Source organism: Xyrauchen texanus, chromosome 22 (genome assembly GCF_025860055.1).
Source record: "Xyrauchen texanus isolate HMW12.3.18 chromosome 22, RBS_HiC_50CHRs, whole genome shotgun sequence".
NCBI classification, from domain to species: Eukaryota; Metazoa; Chordata; class Actinopteri; order Cypriniformes; family Catostomidae; genus Xyrauchen; species Xyrauchen texanus.
The window spans coordinates 4,228,522-4,248,857 of NC_068297.1; the positions used below are offsets into that span (position 1 = coordinate 4,228,522).

At 37.3% G+C, this 20,336-nt stretch overlaps 1 protein-coding gene across 5 annotated transcripts in view; it reads right to left on the bottom strand.

Moving 5' to 3' along the window:
* Positions 1–1,503: 1,503 nt before the first annotated feature.
* The window catches only part of LOC127662578 (C-terminal-binding protein 2), a 67,853-nt gene continuing 49,020 nt past the window's right edge, over positions 1,504–20,336 (bottom strand). For 3 of the 5 annotated variants that reach the window (XM_052153831.1, XM_052153830.1, XM_052153832.1), the window contains 8 exons: positions 18,935–19,089; positions 17,263–17,407; positions 12,327–12,533; positions 11,955–12,169; positions 11,717–11,847; positions 11,513–11,640; positions 6,317–6,431; positions 1,504–4,174 (listed from right to left, as the gene is read on the bottom strand). In XM_052153831.1, the coding sequence (XP_052009791.1) occupies positions 3,994–4,174; positions 6,317–6,431; positions 11,513–11,640; positions 11,717–11,847; positions 11,955–12,169; positions 12,327–12,533; positions 17,263–17,407; positions 18,935–19,089 (1,277 nt within the window). In that variant the 3' untranslated portion in view covers positions 1,504–3,993. Of the gene's footprint in view, positions 4,175–5,769; positions 5,844–6,316; positions 6,432–11,512; positions 11,641–11,716; positions 11,848–11,954; positions 12,170–12,326; positions 12,534–17,262; positions 17,408–18,934; positions 19,090–20,336 lie in introns of all 5 variants that reach the window. The other 2 variants (XM_052153834.1, XM_052153833.1) reach the window with 2 other exon arrangements.

The following is a 20,336-nucleotide window of genomic DNA, read 5'->3' on the forward strand; positions in this document are numbered from 1 at the left end:
CAAAAGAGCAGCGGCTCTACTCCGAGCTCCTCACGGATGACTGAGCTCCTCACCCTATCTCTAAGGGAGAAGCCCGCCACCTTTCTGAGGAAGCCCATTTCGGCCGCTTGTACTCGTGACCTAGTTCTTTCGGTCATGACCATAGGTGAGGGTAGGAAGAAAAATTGACCGGTAGATCGAGAGCTTTGCCTTTCGGCTCAGCTCTCTTTTCGTGACAACGGTGCGATAGATCGAGTGCAATACCGCCCCTGCTGCCCCGATTCTCCGGCCAACCTCCCGCTCCATTGTCCCCTCACTCGTGAACAAGACCCCGAGGTACTTGAACTCCTTCACTTGGGGCAAAACCTCCTTCCCTACCTGGAGTACGCACTCCATCGGTTTCCTGCGAAAATTGTTCCTTTCTTGTTCCTAACAAAATTCCATCAACTTTAAATGAGCAATCTTTAATGAAATTAAATGAATAAAACTTACATTTATTAAAGTTTTATTATTAAATGTAGTTAAGGATTACTAAATTCAGTTTGATGGAATTTTTGTAATGAAATTTAAATGCATAAATCTTAAAAACAGGCTAAAATATGTGTACTGGTTACGCACCTCTTAAAGCCCTGCTCTGAATTACTAACCAATGCAAGAATATATTTAGATTATTGATGTCAACTATAGGGTTTAAAGATGGTGTGGCATCTGTCTGTCCATGCTAACTATTCAAACAATGGCAGCGTTCTTGGGCAGAGCTAATGTGCAGACACACGTAAGCAATGCCAGTGTCCAAAGTCCTATCATGTTTGAACAGCACACCCCCACAAAATAAACACTCAGCAAATATTAGAGTAAAAAGTATGTAAGGATACAAACAAAGTATATCAGCAAAGAAAAATAGTTGGAGATAAATGATAAAAGAATATTGGAAATTTAATAGGCAAACACATTCAAAACAGGAGCGCTTGATTACCAAGTTTATGGCTTTGTATTAGCTAAAGTCAAAAGTAGATCTAACATCATAAGCTTGGAAATACTAACTGAAGTATACTTTGATATACTGTACTTTAATGGAGCATGTTCAGCCTGTTCAAATAAATATATTGTAAAGCTGAAGCAATGAAGAATGTGTTGTTTTCAAGTTCTAGATAGGAACAATGGATGTTTAACAATGGTAGAATAAATGTTGGCCCGAAAAGTATTTTGACATTTAATCCATACACACAAATGTCAGGAAAGTTCTGATGGCTCAGAAAGTTAGTTCTGAAAAAATATAGATATCTGTTATTTGTTATTTTAAGAAAGGTGTGGTCACTTTTTGTGGGTTTAGCCCAATCAATATTTCTGTACCAAAAATAAGACTGTAAATATAAGCAAAACCTTGGCCACAGCGACCCCCTGTGGCATGCAGAAATACTACACTTCATAGAGGTCGTTTCATGGTCAGTTCATAAATTCACACATGTGTGTAAAATGCATCTAAATAGAAACAAACAAAATCACAGTATAGTAAATCAAAATGGTATTTTTTATTTGAACTGTACTGTATGCTAAATGTTCACCTTGGTACAATAAACAAATACAAATACTCACACTAAAAACCAAACCTACAGTTCTGGAACCAACCTGAATGGAGTTGGCCGAGAAACTCAGAATATTGCATATGAACAACACAATGAGCTCCCAACAGTGCGTCCCCCACGTAAAGATCCCAAAAATAGGGGAACAGGGAGAAGAACAGGAGAGTATGGTTACAAAAACATTTAACTAGACAATACAAATCTAATTGAACTGCCGTTCATTCAACACCAAAAAAAAAAAAAAAAAAATGCACAATGTCAGATCTATAAAAATACCTCAAGGGTGGATAGGCTGACGGAGAGGAGCGAGTATATAGACTGGGTTGTCACTGTTTTCTTGGTTCTAGACAAGTGGAGTGTTCTTCCTGAGACGGGCGGTTTTCACTCCAGTCCCTTTTCTGCATCTTTGAGCTTTACAGGACTCATTTCAACAAATACAAAATCTAAATTATGGCGTTCATTCAAATCCAAATTCCTGTTTTTGGAAACCAACATTTAAAAAAAAAGAAAGAAAAAAAGACAGACAATTGTCTATTTCAAATGCTGACAACCCGTGTTGACACAGCTGTATACAAAAGAAAAGTCATTTCTATATCAGTAAAATAGTGTGCTCTTGGGTCTAAATAGGAGTGATTTTCCGAGCTGGTGGTGGTTCAATTTGTGCAATTCTGTAAACTAGAGGTCAGCTTCTCAAAATGTTGGGAAAAAAAGAGCTTGCAAAAACATTTTCACGTTTCACCCCAAAATGCACTGATCTGTATGCATGTACACGGGATGGGGCAGGGAATTGATGTTATATGTCATATGATGTAATGTGGGTATCTGTATGTTTTGTGTTTGGTGTGACAGACTGGTGAAAACAAATTTCCATTCAATAAAGACCATCTATCTAGCTATCTAAAAAAAAAAAATTTTTTTATGACAATTAAGCACATTTCTCTCCCAAATTCTCTTTACCGTACTGCATACAGATGCTTTATATGTTTTATTTGTAATTATTATTCTGAATCGTGATTCCCATTACTGTTATCAAATTATTTTTTCATTTAAATCACCATAAATAAGCAGTAAAACAAATATTACTATGATGTATCATTACTGTACAATTTAAATAATGAATTTTTTGCATAACGGATGAAACGGTATGTTAGTGTGAGTGTGTGTGTGTTGGGGGGGTTCATTGTCATGATGAGAAGGCATGAAAAATCATAATAGTCCTAAAGTTATGAATTATGTCAAATACAAATTCTTATTTCTTTCTTTTGAATTTGGGATGAAATTATGACAGATTATTCACCCTAATAATTACACTATCATCTTATTATATTTATATTTTTATCAATATTATTTTTATAATTTTATCAATTATATTTTTGCATAAAGAAATCGAAGCCTACTTTTTAAGACCATTAAGTGTTCTTTCATTGTGACATTATTTTTATGACAATTAAGCACATTTTTATCCCAAATTTGTATTACCGTAATGCATCTGGATGTTTTACTTTTTGAGATATAATTATTTTGAATGGTGATTCTCATTACTGTAATAAATATTTATTTTTTATTTAAATCACAGTACATTAAAATCAGCACAACAAAAACTACTATAATGTATAAATGCTTTATTAAATATACTTTTATTTTTTTTGTACTTTTTTTATTTACGTAATGAGAATTGTGTGTGTGTTGGGGGGGGGGGGGGGGGTCTTCATGAAAATAATTGCAATGCAAAAAATCCTTATGAACGTTAATTTAGGCTTATGTAAAATATAATTGGTTATTTTATATTTTTATTTTGGGGAGAAATATGACCCGGACATGTTCGTGTTTGTATGATTCTCCCTAATAATTACACTATCATCGTTTTTGCCGAAAACAGGTTTTACCTTAATAGATACACTGTGTATATACTGTATATATATATCGATTTGTTTTCCATTATTAAGCATTTGTAACACTGAAATAAGGACAAGCACTAAATTTGTTGGTGCAAAGAAAGAAACAACGTTGATAACGTAGAAACATATAACTAAATAACTGCTGAGATGTAGTGAATTGTGTTACATGCCCAAATAAGCAAGAAGAAAGTGCGTGACATATGATGTCAACGTTCAGAGCTCTGTGATTGGTGCATGGGAAAAGAGGAGTGGCCATCACATCTCACCTCCCTTACCAACAAGAAAGCACATCCCACCTGCATTAGAACAGGTAGAAATTATTTCCTCCCCCCCAAAAAAAGCAAAAAAACAATAGAACTGAAAAACACTCAAACTGATTTAGAAAACGAGACGTCCGTGAATCATGTCTCCGGTGCAGCTAGCGGTAGCTGATTGCTTGTTTACCCGTTCACTGTCTCTTAGTCTGTGATTTGCAGGTTTATTACTGAACACTTCGATGGTCAGTTTGTTTTCGGTCCTTGCGGTCACCATTGTTATGACTTGGCGAGGTGTTCTCTATAGTCGTTGTGTTTGAGGAGCTGGGTGGGGGAAGGGGCGAGGCTGGGCTGGGTGCCCGGCAGCAGGGGATAGGCACTGGGCACCCCGCCAGGCATCATGCCCTCCATCGGACCACCCATGCCACCCGGAGACACACCCACCGCACCTGGAGGAAACCTAGAGCCATGACAAAAATCAATAGGTTACAAAGAGAACATGATCTTCACCTTCCACTCTTTACAAATTATTTTAATGTTATTTATGGGGTCAGAATACAGCCACAAAACACAATTCACAAATGCAAAACAAGATTCATAAATAGGGTAGAAAGGGGTGAAATGCCCCCTCCAGGATTTATTCTCTGGTTGCAGAAGATCAAGATTGAAAAAATACATTTCTTTTCATTCAGTGTTGATGGAGCAACAACATTTGTCTGATAAGACATTATAACTGAAGGCTGTTTTGGTTAAAATTAATTAAAAAAAAAACAATAATATCATTTCAGTTATTGGACAGTTATAAAAAAAAACATTTAATTTAATCACCTAGAACAAAACTGAAAATAACAAATAAGTAGAACATTTAGAAAGTATAAAAAAATAATAATAATACTTTTCCGTGCAAAGAGACAAACAGGTGTTTAGGAAAGAGCTGGGGTCATTTTTGTTTTGGCCATTTAGTGCTTTGGGAAAAATTTTAATCCACAAATTAAATGTTGAATCTGCATATTAACAACATGCATGTGTGGATATTTTGAGACTTTTATTACAGGTTTTGACTCGACTGTCAAACACTGAAAAGTATAGTGTCTTTTTGAGAATATTCTGACCCCATCATTTTTAATTTGATAATACACCAAATACACACACTCCTATTTCTTAATATATCTTAATATTAATATATGAATATAATATATATTACTGTATTAATATATCTTAATATTTTTAAGATTTATGCATTTCAGTTTCAAAACACAATTCCATTAAATTGAATTGTGCAATCTTTAACCACATTAATGTTTAATAAATGTTTTTATTTAATTTTTTTTATCTCCCATTTACTCCCCAATTTGGAATGCCCAATTCCCAATGCGCTCAAAGTCCTCGTGGTGGCGTAGTGACTCAATCAGGGTGGCGGAGGATGAATCTCAGTCGCCTCCTCGTCTGAGACAGTCAATCCGCGCATCTTGTCACATGGCTTGTTGAGCGTGTTATCGTGGAGACCTAATGCGTGTGGAGGCTTCCCGCTATTCTCCGCGGCATCCACACACAACTCCTCACGCGCAAACCACATTATAGCGACCAGGAGGAGGTTACCCCTTGTGACTCTACCGTCCATTGCAACCAGGCCAATTTGGATGCTTAGGAGACCAGGAGTCACTTCAGCACACCCTGGATTCGAACTTGTGACTCCAGGTGTGGCAGTCAGCGTCTTTACTCGCTGAGCTACACAGGCCCCCAATAAAACAATTAATTTATTTGATGAAATTGAAATGCGTGCACAAATGCACAACACAGCAAAAAACAGGAGAAAATAACGTGTAATAAAGAAAAATCACGATATAACTTATGGAAAAACAATTAATCATGTCCAGTAGTGTCTTTGTAACATTTCTCAGTAGCACTTTACAGTTGCATGTTCTGTTGCACATGAGAATGAAAAATGTGAAGTGATATAAAAGCATGATGTGACAAAATAAAGTGTGAGAGAAAACCCTGCACTTGCTTTTCAGATATATCTGGACATTTTCTTGGGATGCTGTGAATATTTACCTGCCATTGTTTAGGTATACATTTTGTCTTGCTGGCCGCCGGGGGAAACGGCTGGTAGCGGTTGGGCCATTCTGCTGAGCGAGAGAAGCAATCAGACTGAGCAACTGAGAATGTGTTTACATGCGTGTGTGTGTTCATATGTGTGGGTGGGAGAGTTAAAAGGATAGTACACCGGAGACATTCTGGAGAGTGAGCGCAGACCAGAATAAGATTTCAGAGCTTTGGAACAATTGGCAAAGATGAAGATTATCAGTGAATAACAACTTATCGTATGGCTTCTGAAGACTTGATACTTTGTGTCATGGCGTTTTTATGTGCTTTTTGGAGCTTGACAGCCATGGTCACAAAGAAAGTGCTGCATAAAGTCTGTGTAAAGGATTTAATGTATTTGATGCATAATCTTTCTCAAAACAAAAGGAACGAGTGATCTTGATGCGGTTTGTGAGTGCAGTGGAAAACGAGAGTGATGATAAACTCAAAGATGGATGAAATAAGGATTAGTTGGTGACATATGATGTGACAGGTGACATTAAATGTCTTTTCTAACCTGTAGGCTCCGCCATTGAGCTCTGGATGTACCTGCTGCTCCATCACCCCCCACGGCGCCGTGTTAACAAAAAACTCTTTGTTGACGCAATTTCTGAGACTGTCTGGAATACGACCTAAAAACCAGAACAAAGTCTGAGACACAAGGACTTATGTGCAATAGCAGTACACCAGAGAGTGATAAAAGCAAGTCTTGAATTCATTGAAATTATTATCATGGTTCAAAGAGCATAAAGAAGTAATGCAAATGTGGTAAATCCACAAAGAGTAATGTGAATTTTCAATATGCAAATATTGCAATGACCATTGCTGGCACATTTCAAATGTCAATGGGAGACCTTCAAACATTGATGTCTATGACAAGCATAAATGCTAATAAACAAAAAGGTTGAAAATGATCTTCAAAACAAGTTTAAGTTTCAATGATAATGAAGCCATGACAAAAAACACTTATGACAATAATTGAAAAAATAAATATTTAAAGGGGGCTGTTGGCAAAAACACGAAGGGAAAAAAATACTGCATGATATTAACAGTGCACAAACAGAACGAGGAGCATTCAGAAAGAATAGATTTATCTAATCGAATGATCCAGTATGTTGGGTATTTCCTGCTTGAGCTGCGTGAACAGAAAGAGCTGAACACCGGCAAAATTAACCACTTTACAAACGGGTCAATTACCTCCTAATTAAACATGAGACTAGTCACTATATGCACAACACATGTGTAATAATGCAACTTACATCTGCACAGACCATTAAGCGAATGAACAGGTGAATTTGAACTAAGTTACGCAGACTGCATAACATGCAATAAAAACACGCTATATGTAATGCAATGCAGTATCAAAATCAATAATGGTCTCTAAAGTGTGATTTCAACATGCAGTAATATAAAAAGTATCTAATACTTCAGGACAATAATGTCATGCTGTTTTTCAGTTCTATTTTATTGTCTTTCATATGTTTGATCCATTTGTTTCAGGGATGTGCACAAGTAATCGATTAATCGAGTACTCATTCTGCACATAATAGGGATGCCACAATTCTCAATATATAATATAATATTGAACCGTTCGGTACGACATCCACGGTTCAATTTGAATGTAAACTGCGTTTGTTTAAGTAATTACTGTGCGTTTAATTTCACTCCAAATTGTCTCTGTTTGTATGCCCGTGAGTGTATGCGCTGAGATGAGGAAACGCCTCCCCGTGAGTAAATATCCAATCACTATGCACTCAATTTAGGGGGCGCTTAACCATGCTTGCAATGCTGTGCAGATTTCACACTTTAACATAACATAGGAAAAGATAGCTGACCTAAGGGATATTGCACTTTACATTCTGAATGAAGGCTACTGTACTGGACTACAGGTATGTTTATTTGAAATGGTCAATTTATGTTTACATGTATGTTTATTTTTAAAATGTTGGAATTCATGTGTTCCCCAGTTTGTATATGGGCTACCAGCAGCTGTGAGCTGACAGTGTTAATTATTTATATATATTTATTTTATACTATAGAATGCACTAATGTGTACAAGTGGATTTTTTATTTATTTATTTTTGCTTTTAAGTAAAAGAGTATTGCAATAAAAAAAAATATATATTTTTTTCTCCATAACTTCTTACGGTTTATGTTGCCTAAGCATAGAATAACAAAAAATACTCTGATGTGCCAAGCCATAAGAACCAAACCGAAAACCGTGGTTAAAAAAAAACCGAGGTATGTATTGAACCGTGGCTTAACTGTATTGTTGCATCCCTAGCACATACTACTAAAATATCGCAAATTGTTTTTTTTGCATTTCCCTGCTGTACTGTACTTTGAGTCAATTATCAATTATTGCCACTGGGGGCGCTGTGGATGTGTGTTGTCGAGGTGTTGGATAAGACGAGGAGATATCATAGCATCTGTGCTTTCAAACAAAGCCAAGTATGACGATACTTGTAATTTTTTGATTCTTATTAAATTCTACTCTATCGTTATTTGGTTCTTGTTGAAATCATGCAAACCATCTGGTCTTTAATGAACCAAAGAGAGCACATGTTAAACCACTCCTTGTCTCTCTCCACTGGCTGCCGATTGATGCACGTATTCAATTCAAGGCTCTGATGCTGGCATACAGAACAGTCACTGGGTCTGCTCCAGCATACCTAAAAACATTTCTGCAGAGCTACGCGTCCACTAGAAGCCTGCGGTCGGCTAAGGACCGTCGCCTTGTCGTACCAACACAAAGAGGCACCAAAACTCTTTCCCGGACTTTCGGCTTCATCATACCACATTAGTGGAATGACCTTCCCAACTCAATCCATGAAGCTGACTCACTTTCGGTCTTCAAAAACTGGCTAAAAACACATCTTTTCCAAAAGCACTTAACCAGTCACTAAAAAAAACATTGTTGTTGCATTTTAATCTGTCTTGCTATTCTGATGCTACTTTGTAATACGGCACTTTTCATACCACTGTCTCCTTAAGATGATTTGCTTGTAATGTATTCCTCTTTTGTAAGTTGCTTTGGATAAAAGCATCTGCCAAATGAGTAAATGTAAAATGTAAATGTAGCCGACTGATGATCATCAGCTTTTAAGGTTGAAAAGAAAATGCGAAGCAGTACGAGAAACTCGGAAGCAGATCAGAGCACTATATGTAAATGTACATTATTTATCCCACTTGTTCTTCTGAATAATAACAACTGAAATGATAAAAATGCCTGTGTAGACTCAGAGTTTATACCAAATGGTTTCTTTGTAAGCTCTGGATCAGAGCAAATCTTTTTGTACGTTTTTATTTTATTTTTCCATTTAATTTTATTCCAAAAGAAAAGCCCAGTTTGTTGAAGTTAACTTATTTTGAAACTGTTCTTGGAAACATTTGTGAATAGAACTAAATATGCATTTCACGTAAGTGAGTACTTGATATTTCGAACTAACTTTTTAATTTACAAGTAATCGAATAATTGTTTTTGTTTTGTTTGTTTTTTTGTGAGTTAAACCAGTGTTTCCCAACCTTTTTTGTGCCACGGCACACTTTTTACAACTAAAAAATTATACGGCACACTACTATACCACATAGGCTAACCATCGTCAATATTTTTCCTTTTCAAAAACAAAAAAAAGTCACATAGGTAGGCTACGGTGTGTGAGGTCACAGGTGACAAGAGCACTAAATGGGTAATGAAAATTTGTAGATTTGTTCTTGCAATGCCACAACAAATTACAGGGATGCAAACTCATGAGGGGCAAAAACGTTAAGACAACCACTGGTCCACCAAAAAATTTTCTTGGGCTTTCTTTTTTTTTTTTTTAAAGAATAAGCTAAAAGCACCAATTCCAGCTATTTTAATTATTCAAGTTTATTCAAGTTTACAAATGTGCAGAATTAGCTGCAAAATAAAGAGTATTTTGGTGAGGCTTGCTTCTGTTTCACAAATGTGTAAAATTTTATTAAATGATCAGTTCAGTGACCCCTTCAGGAAATGTCACTAGGTGGCGACAAATGAGCGTCTTATGTGCTATGAGTTTGTCAGTGAATCATTTTAATGACCGAAATCTCCCAAGAGGCTTTATAGCGTTTAAGCATTAATAGAACAAAGCAGATCTATAGTCTTCCTTCAGCCTGAGCATTATTTTTCATCCAAAAAGACAACAATAATAGTCTAATAATAGTGAGTTTCAATAGCGTCCTTACCTTCTCCTTTATTAAAACTTGCATGGCTACAAATCTGCTGACTTCAGTAGAAGAATTATAAACACAAAGTAGATCTACGGTATCATTTTCCTACAGTAGCCTATTTAAACTGCTGTGCATGGCTTTTATCAGAAAAGATCAGAGTTTCAATAATGTTCTTTCGTCAGTGTAAAGCGCATTTCACATGAGATGAGTCGAGGTGTCAACGTTCCTTTCAACACCAGCGTCAAGCGCCGCATCGCCCTCAAAAGTGACACGAGTTGCAGAAAGCGTCACAGAAGGGCGATTTTGGAGTTTGCCATGTAAAAAAGCAGGAGGTGTGCACAATAAACTTTGAAAACATGTATTTGTAAGAGAGAGAAAAAGCTTGCAGTTGCTTTGATAGCAGAAAGGAGTGGTGGTGGTGTAGTGGTCTAAACCACATAACTGGTAAACTGGAAAACAGAAGGTCGCTGGTTGGATCCCCACAGCCACCACCATTGTGTCCTTGAGCAAGGCACTTAACTCCAGGTTGCTCTGGGGGGATTGTCCCTGTAATAAGGGCTCTAAGTCGCTTTGGATAAAAGCGTCTGCCAAATGCATAAATGTAAATGTAAGTAATAAAAGGACTCGTTTATGTTTAGGACGAAGCGTTTTGTTGAATTTAAATGAGTTCAATAACTGGGGTCTCTGATATTCGTAAAGGATACGGTAATATTTAATTCAAAGATGTTATGAGTCATTCGATGTCTCTTCACAAATTTGGTCAGTTTTTTTATATTTCTTGTTGCTTAGTTCTCTCAAAGACATTATTGGTGAAGCAAAAACGTGTGTGTGAAAAACACTTTGGTGTGAATCACTTCATAGACGCAAGTCATGTGATGACCCTTTACACGTATAAATATCACTCACTTTTGCACATTAATCATTGCTCTTCACAATCACAAAAGTGACCGATTATGGTTTCAAAACGCTGATAGGTGAGGAGTTTGAATCCCTGAAATATTTTTTTTTTCATGCATTTTTTTTTTTGTGGAATTTGATAATGCTCAATGGCACACTAATGTGCCGTGGCACAGTGGTTGGGAAACACTGAGTTGGAGTATTTCACTACAAAATTACTCAAATGCCCATCCCTGATTGGCCACATCCCAACTTCGGATAAGCGGTTGAAGATGGATGGATTGGTGGATGGCCCATCCCTGATTTGTTTTCAAAATTTTGAATATTGGACAAACGTTTGGTCTTTTACAGTTTGAAATGTTTTTGTCAATGTTTCTGTTCACTAAAGAGTAAAACTGAATAAAATGAATGAATATGACATGATACAATTTTAACTCAATTTAAAGGATATATTCGTCACAATACTAAAACTATTACTACACTATGAAACTGCTAAAATGAACACTGGCTAAACGCAGTTGCAGCTAAATAGTAAAAATGTGTGAGGTAGTAGTAAAAAGTATTAGGAAGGATTTCTATACAGTACTCATCTTGTAATGTACTAACAGCTCAAATAAACTCATACCGGTAATGGCCCTGCGGATTTCAGTGGCGGCAGCCTCCCTCATCTCAAGCGACGCCTGTTCACTGTACCACGCCGTGTGTGGGGTGCAGATCAGATTGGGTGCATCCTTCAGAGGACCCTGAGTAAAACTGAGAAAAAAACACAGTTCAGATTAAGAAAATGAGACTTGCATTCAAATTCGCATAATTTGAACACACATGTTACCTAAAAGGTTCAGACTCGTGAACGTCCAGGGCGGCCCCCCGTATCCTCCCCTCTTTCAGTGCCTGAGCCAGGGCTTTCTCGTCAACCAGACCCCCTCGGGCTGTGTTCACTAGAAATGCTCCCTGACGCATCTACAAAACAGATTGAACATTATCACACAAATCTTCAAAAGACATGTTCACAGCCTAGCCACCAGATGGCACTCATGATAACAAAATGACGTAAAATAAAGTTTCACCTGTTTGATAGTAAAGTCATTAATGAGGTGGTGATTGTGTTCGTTCAGGTTACAGTGGAGAGACACACAGTCACTCTGATAAAGAAGGTCCTGTAAGGTATAAACTCTCTGGACGCCCAGCGATCGCTCTAAACCATCTTGCAGGTATGGATCATAAAAGATCACGTTGAAGCCAAATGCTTTCGCTCGTACAGCCACTGCTTGACCCGATCGACCTATAAAACACACATATATATACAAATATATAACACAAATCCACCCCACGGAAATGTCAAATTGTTCTGTATACAGTATATATATATATATATAGATAATGATAATGTTAATGAATGTTATTATAAAGTGTTACCAAAAATATAAATAATCTCTCACCAAAGCCAATCAGTCCTAGTGTCTCCCCTCTGATGCGGGCGGCCCCTGACGCCACCTCTCTGATCTGCTCCACGCTCTGCACCCGTGTGCCCTCACGCATGGCCTGATACAGCCATGTGTTCCTCCTGTACAGATTCAGGATGTGGCACAGCGTTGAGTCTGCCGTCTCCTCCACCGCAGCTGATGGAATATTACACACTGCAATGCCTGCACAAGCACAAACACTCAATTTGATTCATGGACATTTGTTAGAGTTAACAACTTCAAAACTTTTAAATGTACTTGCACTGATGCACCACAATGTCAATTAAACGTTGGTGTCAGCCGATAAAAGCAATCATCTGCACCATCAGACATCTGCCTAATGGATCGGACATCATCAATGCTACAATTTCACGAGCTGGAGCTACCGTTACAACTTTAACACGGCTTATTTGATTACTCACCTTAAAGCTCACCACAGCGAGGAATATGACGGGTTTGTTAAAGCTACAGCGTCAGCTGCTTAAGCTACTTCGGAATTCAGTTAAAGGGACAGTTCACCCAAAAACGTAAATTCTTTCATCATTTACTCACCCTCATGCCGTCCCAGATATGTTCGACTTTCTTTCTTCTGCAGAACACAAATTAAGATTTTTAGAAGAATATTTCAGCCCTGTAGGTCCATACAATACAAGTGAATGGTTAATAAAAAGCACATAAAGGCAGCATAAAAGTAATCCATATGACTCCAGTGGTTTAATCCATGTCTTCTGGAGTGATCCAAATCAGTTTTGGGTGAGAACAGAACAAAATGTCACTGTAGTCTTGTATGCATTATCATAATTTCAAACTCCATTACACTTTACTAGCGATTTTTGCATGAGCATAGCGTTAGATGATGCTAGAAAGTGTAATTGAGCTTGAAATTAAGATCGCCATGGAGACTGCTGATGTCAAGATTTTTGGTCTAGATCTTTTCTGACCCAAAATAAATTGGATTTATTTAGATTAAACCACTGGAGCTTTATAGATTACTTTTATGCTGCATTTATGTGCTTTTTGGAGCTTCAAAGATTTGGTCGCCATCCACTTGCATTGTATGGACCTACAGAGCTGAACAATTCTTCTAAAAATCTTCTACTGAACACAGAAAGTCATACACGTCTGGGTTGGCATGAGGGGGAGTAAATGGGGCCAAATTTTCATTATTGGCTGAACAGGGTTTTGTTTAAAATGGAGGCCAGTTACTCTGAAACATGGAAGACATGTAGAGACCTAGAGACTAAAGTAACTATTTATACTGTATCTTATCTATAAGTCATGTAATGAATTACCAGTGATATAAAACAAAGTATCATAAGAAAGCAGAACCACAAACTATCTACATCGGCAATGTTGTTCTAAATAATCAGAACTTGGTATCGTCACATACATTGTGTTTCACTGCATCCCTAGTATCTAGACAAGATCTCCACGAGCAGAACTGTATATTTACTTCGCTCTCAGGGTTATTCCTGTAAATTTCAGATGTATTCGCCCCAAAATATCATATAAAGAAAAACTGTGGCTGGTAGCGCTACATGTCGGTCAAACAATCTCTTTCTGTCTATACGAGTTCTTGTCCAGAACAAGTCGTAAAGTGGACCAGACTTATAGCCGATAAGTGAAAGGTTTGTGACTCTTCTCTTCAAGATTAGAGTCGGGATTTGACTTGTTGGCTTATCAAGCTTTGAATCTGAGGACACATGGAGAATGAAGATCATTATAACCCAAGAATATCTTCTCTTTAATTCTAAGTACTCTACTGTATGCCAGTATACAATTATCCGTCCTCTACCTCCTACCTTCTGGCTCGACAAATGCTAACTTTTTATGTGACTTTTCCTCACGACATGCAGAGTGCTTTGATTTCTAAACAAAAGACTGAACCTGGTTTCTCAGCTGAGTGCGTTTGATGTCAGTAGTGTGTACTCTGTGAGGAGAGCATCATGATGTCAAACCCCCAGAGTGGATAACACACAGCAGGAGCTCTCAGAAGCAAAAGACATTTCAACAGTCAACATTTAATTTTTCTACAGTTTTTCACAATATCATCTCATTTAGTAAAGTGTCCCTCAAAAGATCACCATTATTTCTGAAGGCTTACTCCTGTATTAATGGCTAGACAAACACAGTTTTCTTCCCTGTCTTGACATATTTCCTATTAAACAGGATGTTTGGGCATAACACACTGAAAGGCTCATCCCATTTTGTACATGTCACAGCCATGAACCACAATTTGCTACTTGCTATTAACATTAAAACAAATTGTCCAATCAAATACTGTCTGGAATAACATACACCCCTGAGTGTAAGCTCATGTAATCAATATGTTTGTCTATTTTCCCAGAAGACAACGCTAAATAAATACACTTTAAATGCTTATATATTAGCACATACTGTAGATGGCCATGCATGGGCTAAAATCCACAAAAGTCTAATTTAGCATAACACACACACACACACACACACATGTTGTGTTTCCATGTTTTGTGGGGACTTTCCATAGACATAATTGTTTTTATACTGTACAAACTTTATATTCTATCCCCTAAACCTAACCCTACCCCTAAACCTAACCCTCACAGAAAACTTTCTGCATTTGTACATTTTCAAAAAACATAGTTTAGTATGATTTATAAGCTGTTTCCTCATGGGGACCGACAAAATGTCCCCACAAGGTAAAACATTTCGGGTTTTACTATCCTTATGGGGACATTTGGTACCCACAAATTGATAAATACACGCTCACACACATACACATACACACACACACACACACACACACACACACACACACACACACACACACACACACACACACACACACTAACCCTACAGTATATGATATAGTTAGTTACAACATAGATAAACACACACACACACACACACACACACTAACCCTACAGTATATGATATAGCTAGTTACAACATCGATAAACACACACACACACACACACACACACACACACACACACACTAACCCTACAGTATATTATATAGTTAGTTACAACATAGATAGATATATCTACAAAAACACACACACACGCACACACACACACACACACACACACACACTAACCCTACAGTATATTATATAGTTAGTTACAACATAGATAGATATATCTACAAAAACACACACACACACAAACACACACACACACACACACACATACACACACACTAACCCTACAGTATATTATAGTTAGTTACAACATAGATATCTACAAAAACACACACACACGCGCAAGCACACACACACACACACACACACACACACACACACACACACACACACACACTAACCCTACAGTATATTATAGTTAGTTACAACATAGATATCTACAAAAACACACACACACGCCAGCACACACACACACACACACACTAACCCTACAGTATATTATAGTTAGTTACAACATAGATATCTACAAAAACACACACACACACACACACACACACACACACACACACACACACACACACACACACACACACTAACCCTACAGTATATTATAGTTAGTTACAACATAGATATCTACAAAAACACACACACACGCGCACACACACACACACACACACACACACACACACACACACACTAACCCTACAGTATATTATAGTTAGTTACAACATAGATATCTACAAAAACACACACACACACACACACACACACACACACACACACACACACACACACACACACACACACTAACCCTACAGTATATTATAGTTAGTTACAACATAGATATCTACAAAAACACACACACACACACACACACACACACACACACACTAACCCTACAGTATATTATATAGTTAGTTACAACATAGATAGATATATCTACAAAAACACACACACACACACGCACACACACACACACACACACACACACACTAACCCTACAGTATATTATATAGTTAGTTACAACATAGATAGATATATCTACAAAAACACACACACACACACACACACACACACACACTAATCCTACAGTATATTATATAGTTAGTTACAACATAGATAGATATATCTACAAAACACACACACACACACACACACACACACTAACCCTACAGTATATTATATAGTTAGTTACAACATAGATAGATATATCTACAAAACACACACACACACACACACACACACACACACACACACCTACAGTATATTATAGTTAGTTACAACATAGATAGATATATCTACAAAACACACACACACACACACACACACACTAACCCTACAGTATATTATAGTTAGTTACAACATAGATAGATATATCTCACAACACAGCACACTACTACAAAAGACACGACACACACACACACACACACACACACACACACACACACACACACACACACTAATCCTACAGTATATTATATAGTTAGTTACAACATAGATAGATATATCTACAAACACACACACACACACGCCACACACGCACACACGCACACATGCACACACTATTTTGTTCATTATTTGTTTTTATGTTTATATTTACTGTAGTTAAATGTGTTTCTTTGGCTATTGTTTCATAATTGTGAAACTTCTCAATACAAACATTTACACACACAAACACAAATTTAAATTTCAAGGGTTTTTTAAAAAGCTTCAGAATGAGCAAAATCAGGCTAAATATCAATTAGCATGAAACATGGGTTATAAAAAGAGGCGGGGCTTGCAGGCCCAGTAGTCTCTAATTGGTCAGATGTGATGGAATGCTTGGCAAATAAAGTTTGTCAGTGTCATTATTCAGGTGTAAATTATTGTTCAGCCCACTGTTGAAGTTGTAAACTGATGGAGTTGTAACGTGGTACCCGTTACTTTACTGTTACAAACGTATACCCCAATGGGGACTTGATTTACCGGCCGGATTTCTGAACTGATCACTACACTGGCCAATGGTCTTACCCATATCTCCAGCTGCTTTGATGTCGATGTTGTCATATCCACTGCCAATGCGGATTATGATTCTGAGTGCTTTAAATTTCTCCAGATCTTCTCTGGTCAGAGTGATGGTGTGGTACATCATTGCCCCCACCGCCTCGTTCAACACCTGCCCACACACACACACATTTATACCACGCTATAAACATCAGCGCATAAAACTGTGACATGTTTATTAAGGACACATAAATCATTACTTTGTAGCTTTGCAGGATGAGAAAGTGGGTGTAATGCATTTTCTTATTATGTGTCTCTGTTTTATTGTGTTCTTTGCATTTCATTGCATGGTGATAATTGGGTTTTAATCTATATAATTACACACATTACAAACACAATTTTGTATCCGAGTAAACAGTGAAATAAAATATGCTTGGAAAAAGTTAACAAAAACATTTTCATGCTTATGATGGAACAATATCAAATTAAAAATTAAATGATGCACAACGTTCGTCTTGAGATTTATTTTTAACAGACGTAACTTCTCAGAGAGGGTTCTAGTGCACTGACAGGCCCCAAGACAAAGTTGAATCTCTTAATTCATCCCTTGCATTGCAACACTAAAATGTTAAAGGAATTGTTCCTTCAAAAATGAAAATTCTGACATTATGTGCTAATCCTCATGTCGTTCCAAATTTGTATGCCGTTTTTCTTTTATGTGGAACACAAAAGTGGCTTTTTCAGGACGTGTGTTAAAGTGATAGTTCACCCAAAAATAACAATTCTCTCATCAGTTACTCAATGTCATGTCACTCCAAACCAGTCAGCATTTCTCATTATTGCTCTAAAAAAAAAAAAAAAAAATCACATAAATGCAACATAAAAGTAATCCATAAGCCTCCAGTGTTTAAATCCATATCTTCAGAAGCGATATAACAGGTGTGGGTGGAAACCGAACAATATTTAAGTCTTTTTTAACTCTAAATCTCCACTTTACCTTTCACTTCCAGATGTAAAAGTGAAAGTGGAGATTTAGTGTAAAAAAAAAATACTTCAATTTTAATCGGTTTCTCACAGACACCTGTTATATCACTTCTGAAGATATGGATTTAACCATTGAAGTCTTATGGAATATTTCTATATATCATTTATGTGATTTTTGTTGCTACAAAAGGTCTGATCACCAGTCACTTGCATTGTATGGACCTACAGAGTTGAGTCATTCTTCTAAAAATCTTAATTTGTGATCTGCAGAAGAAAGTAAGTCAAACACATCTGGGATGACGTGAGTAAATGATGAGAATTAGCATTTTAGGGTGAACTATCCCTTTAAATGCAAAAACTTCAGAGGACGTTTATCAGTGAATAACGACTTACATTTTAGCCTGTTCCTCACACAAAACTATCATATGGCTTTAGTGGATGCAGTGCATCAGTCGTATGGACTAGTTTTTTCACCATTAAATTATTTTGTGTAGGAGAACATTTAACTCTGTGGACATTTCACCTTAGTGTTCAGTGTAATGAACCACATTTAAGAGGCTGAAAAATCTTGCTAATCTCTCCAATCGACCATCGTGACCCATTTCTGCTCTACACAAGGCAAAATGAATTCAAAAACAATATGAATAAGCAGTGTTAGCATATCTGTTAATTGTGTGACTATTAACGGCTTGCGTGTGTCTGTGTGTGAACACACCTTCTCATGGATTTCTTGTGTTGACTGTGCATCACAGAAAGCCACAGTGGCCAAATCCTTCAGGATGGGCATCTCAACGGTGCAGTCCCTCCCGTCCAACAGAGCGACCAGTGGCCGAGGATGCATCGGACCGTTCATAATCTGCGGCCTTATACCTGCAGAAAAAGAGAGAGAAAAACATGAACTTCCTGTTCGCCCTCCTGCCACATGTCTTGTTGCCATGGTGATAACAGCATTTAGGAAGAGTTGTGAATACATTTAAAGCTGAAGCATGTCATTTCAAGTGTCACCAAACGGAATTGCAAAAATAATGATTGCTTTCAAACAGGTTTCCTAGGTTAACTAAACCCTTGGCTGGACAAACAGATAGTACTGCCCCAAAATGCCATTGATTGAGCCAATGTTGTTGTGTCAGGATGGTCGGGATGCTCAAACACAAAAAGAGCAATGTTTTGATTCAGTGTTTACACTTCTAGGGGTAAATGACTTACCCTCATGTATATACACTCTAGCACATTAGTTATATGAACCACTTTTATGGTTTTTATTTGAATTTTATGGGTGAACAATTCCCTTTACATCGAAAAAATAACACCCTTCAGCTTAACTGACATTTGGGGGAAATAGCTTCATGTTTTTCCTTTACTATCTATATTAAAAGGACATCAAATGAGAATTATTTACCATAGTATAATTAAAAAATAATTGTGTGGGAGATATTAAGGCAGCGTTTGGTCTCTAGGAGGAAAATAAAATTGGTTTTGCGAGATCAGGGGTCTGGCATGCTTTAAATGAGCAGTGGACAGATCAAACAGAAACACAAATGACATGGTGGAGTGATCGTTACATCAAAGCGGGAGGAATCAGAGGGGAAGGACAGAAGATTCAGCGCTCAGAAGACCTGCTTTCACTCACTCACACATCATGTAAGGCCCTTTGTGTAGGTTTTAAACCAATCGATGTTCACACAACTGTGGCGACTATTCATTGTTTACCCGATAACAATTTCAGAGCTCAGACGGTCTACGCTAAAAGCTTTTTTTGGACAAGAATAGCAAAGTCAAACTCGAATTCAGTGGTTTTAAATAACCAGAGCCTGAGGGCTGAAGGGTACATGAGCATTAGCCAATCAGTGAGCGGCAGGGGATATCTCACCCCATCCTTTGGTGAAGCTTCACATTTCCTCTGATCACAATGAGCGCCTGACACAACAAGACAGTTTGATGTCAGACATGTGAGGGTCTTTATTCTTTCTATTCCACTTTTTAACCATCTTTCATAACATCTTTCAGGGTTAAACGCATCATTTAGTCACCTTCATGACTTTTCTGTGGAACACAAAATAAATTGCGAAAAATGTTTATGCTGCTCTTTTCCATACAAGGAAAACACACAGTGAGCG